This window comes from Chrysochloris asiatica, unplaced genomic scaffold, assembly GCF_000296735.1.
Source record: "Chrysochloris asiatica unplaced genomic scaffold, ChrAsi1.0 scaffold00131, whole genome shotgun sequence".
NCBI lineage: Eukaryota > Metazoa > Chordata > Mammalia > Afrosoricida > Chrysochloridae > Chrysochloris > Chrysochloris asiatica.
The window spans coordinates 181,891-185,587 of record NW_006408649.1 but is presented as its reverse complement, the minus strand read 5'-3'; the positions used below and the strand labels follow the sequence as shown (position 1 = coordinate 185,587).

General features: G+C 33.8%; 1 protein-coding gene across 1 annotated transcript in view; it reads right to left on the bottom strand.

Moving 5' to 3' along the window:
- Window positions 1–3,697, bottom strand: part of NBAS (neuroblastoma amplified sequence) — a gene marked incomplete at its 5' end in the record, with an annotated part of 556,069 nt that overhangs the window by 411,893 nt on the left and 140,479 nt on the right. Inside the window, 3 exons of the mRNA XM_006869470.1 lie at window positions 1,917–1,995; window positions 2,250–2,390; window positions 3,226–3,377. Coding sequence (XP_006869532.1) covers window positions 1,917–1,995; window positions 2,250–2,390; window positions 3,226–3,377 — 372 coding nt within the window. The remainder of the gene's footprint in view (window positions 1–1,916; window positions 1,996–2,249; window positions 2,391–3,225; window positions 3,378–3,697) is intronic.

Here is a 3,697-nt window from a genome sequence, read left to right as displayed (position 1 = left end):
ACTGCAAAGTTGTTTGAATCTCAAGCTCACCAGCTGCTCCTCTGAAACCTTAAACAGGGTCACTATGGGTCAGAACTGACTCGATGACACTGAACAGTAACATCCGGTTTATGAAATCCTTGTGTAGTGCTGTAGGATAAGCAATGGAATGCTAACCACAAGTTAGTTGCAAGATTCTCATTAGCACAAGTAAGTGTTTTCAAATATCCATTCTTGTAAATATCATCAATAGGTTGTCATGATCTACAAATTCGAAAGTCTTTGTATAGTCAATAAAGTACAGATAAACATCTTTTTGGTATTCTCTGTTTAAGCCAAGATCCAGTTGATGTAGTAGTCTGAAACGAGCTTGAACCTCTGGCAATTCCCTGTTAATATACTTTTGCTACCATTTTTTTATTATCTTTAGAAAAATTTTACTTGCATGTGATACTTATGATATTTTTCAGTGATTTCTGCATTTTGTTGGATCATCTGTAATCACTTGGCTGTGTAGCCATCAGTTGGCCAAATTTCTTGGCATACATGAGTGCCTCCAGTGCTGCATCAGTTTGTTGATGTATCAGTTTGTTTAAAGACTCTAATTTGTATTCCATCAACTCCCAGAGCCTTGTTCTTTGCCACTGCATTCAACGTATCTTGTACTTCTTCCTTCAGTACCTATCAGTTCTTGATCATATGCTACCTTCTGAAATGGTTGAACCTTGACCATTTCTTTTTGGCACAGTGACTCTGTATTCTTTCCATCTTCTTTTTTTGCTTTCTGCATCATTCAAAATTTTGCCCATAGAATCCTTCTATTTGAAAAGTTAAGGCTTGAAGTTTTTTATTCAGTTCTTTCAGCTTGAGAAATGCTGAGCGTCTTCTTCTATTTTGGCTTCCTAATCATTTGGATCACTGAACATTTCATTATAATGTTTGATTTTGTCTCCTCGAGTTCACCTTTGAAATTTCCTGTTCAGCTTTTTAACCTCCTAATGTCGTCCATTTGCTTTAGCATCTCTAGGTTGAAGAGCAAGTTTTAGAATCTCTTCCAACATCCGTTTTGGTCTTTTTCTTCTTTATTATCTTCTTAACGACCTTTTGCTTTCTTCCTGTATGATATTCCTGATGTCATCCCAAAACGTTCTGATATTCAATCATTAGTGTCTAATGCATCAAATTTATTCTTGACATCATCTCTAAATTCAGGTGAGATGTGTTTAAGGTAATATTTAGGCTCTCGTGGATTTGTTTTCATTTTCTTGCATATGAGTCTGTTCCACAGTCTGGCCGTAGCCTTATTTTAGCTTTTAAGATTGAGCTTTTGTACCATCTCCTACAAAATGACAGATGCAATTAATTTGATTGCTGTGTATTCCATCTCATGAGGTCCATGTGTAGAGGCATCTTCTATGCTGTTTAAAAAAGGTATTTGCAATGAATAAGTGATGAGTCTTAAAAATTCTATCATGAGATCTCCAGCATCGTTTCTATCACCAAGGCTCTATTTTCCAACTAGTGATCCTACTTGTTTCCAACTTTTGCATTCCAATCACCAGAATGCATACTGAAAACCCACACCATCTTAAATTCGGTACTTAAGGCAGCTACACAGTCATAAGTATGAAATCAAAATGTCAAAAGTAAATGAGAAGAACTTGTAGTCAAAGAAAAGTAAATGCACTGAATTGGCTAAATAGTTCTCTTCCTTAGTCAGATAAGGCAATTTCTACCATTTTACTATCAATGGGTTTTTTAATTTGTTGGTTTCATTTTGTTTTTTCACTCTCATCAAAAGTGGTATTCAAGAGAACCTGCTTCAGTGAGAAGTTATTTTCTTCCAAATAAATAGTTCCAACAATAACAGATATTAGGATAGCATTTATAATGACAGTTCAAATGAACAAAATTGCTTGATTTACATTGTTTCTTACCTCATATGTTGCAAGTCGATCTAAATAGGTTAATAATTTTAGTCTGCATCGGCAAAGTTCCTTTTGTTCCAGTGTTAACCTGTTTTGAATGATAAATTAAGTCACATATTTTTAGATAAAACATGTTTCTCTAAGAATTATACTAAAAGTGATTAATATTCCATTGAGCCCACAACTCACAGAACACTAAGAAAACCACAAGTATAAAATAATATTAAATGCATGTATGATCATGAAATAACTAAAGCAATTACCCGCAGCAAAGAACACACTAAAATGTCTAGTAATTTTAAAGAAATGACTTTCCAAAGAGAATTGTAATAAATTATTTACTTTGAAAAGTTCACTAATTTAAGTAGTTCTTGTCTCTTCCTGAGCTCTTTTTCTTTTTGACTCATGACAGACTCATTTTCTTCAGGTGAAAGCTCCTCATAGGACATGTTATCAATGTCTACTTCACCAGGTAATATAAATCTGTAAAAAGAAAAAAAAAAAAAAATCAAAATCAATGGAAAAGAATTTTTTTTTAAGTTCATGCAGTAAAGAAGTGATATCCCCATTTTGACTGGTGTTATTATTAAAGCAATTTCCCTAGAAACAACTAATGATTAAAAAGAAATTTTTACTATTATAAGCAAAGTGATTACATCCACCGCCTGAGTAAAAAGTGAACTGTAATTATCATAGATAGAAATGAAAAATTCAATAAAATAAAGCCTATTTAGGAAAAGATGTTGAGTTACAGTCACTCTGTAAAGCACCAATGCAGAAAATGTTGTCAACAGTGTTTATAATTTGAATCACTTCCTCTGGAGATCTTACAACAGTAATGAATGTCAGTTTCATCTAGATTATCTATCAGATATAGTACCACATCTATTTCAAAAGATGTTACAAATGGCTAGTGAGTAATGGCTCTTATCAAATAATTTTATTATTATTATTAACTGATGTTTGTATGGTGCTTAAAAGTTTGTGAGATGCTCTCACAAGATATATAATTGAATCACTCACAGTAATTCTGTGAAAAAAGTACAGTATACAAATGAAGAAAGTGAAGCTTAAACTTAACAAAGGTCATCATCTGACTAGTAAATAAACCAAATTATCTGCCTTTAGTGCAGCATGTAATAAAAGAACTTGATCTTTCCTCTGAATCAAATTATCACATGCAAGCATATTTAATTTACAGGAAAGAATTAATCAAAAGGAAGTGCTTAATAATAGAGTAACAGAAAGAAAATTTACCCTTTGTAATGTCTCATCTCTAAAATATTTGTTTTTCAATCCAAATGTTTCTATAACCAACCTGCCATCATCTGTTCCTTTCCCTATTGCTATAAGAGCCTCCAGGTCAGTTCCTTTTAAGCCATACTGAAGCAGTTCTTTTGCAGCATCCACATTTTCAGGGACTCTTTCCAAACACTCATGAAGGACCCAGGATCGTTTCTTTATTTTACTCTGGATACAGACAAAACCAAAAAAAGACATTAGAGAACCCATTACACACTGTGACTAAAAGAAGAAGATCCTTCATACATTGGGCAGAAAATGTGGAACAAAACTCACAATCATAAAAAAGACCAGGATTACTGGTCAGACAGAGACTGGTGGAACCCTGAGACTATGGCCCTTCATGACACTTGAGGTCTGGAACTGAACTCACCCCCATGGCTCCAATGTTCAGCTAACCAATAAATAAGCAGGTATATAAAGGGGACAACTACTAGTCAGGTATGTAAACCAAAGAACTGTCAGCCATTTGACAACAGCAATTACTT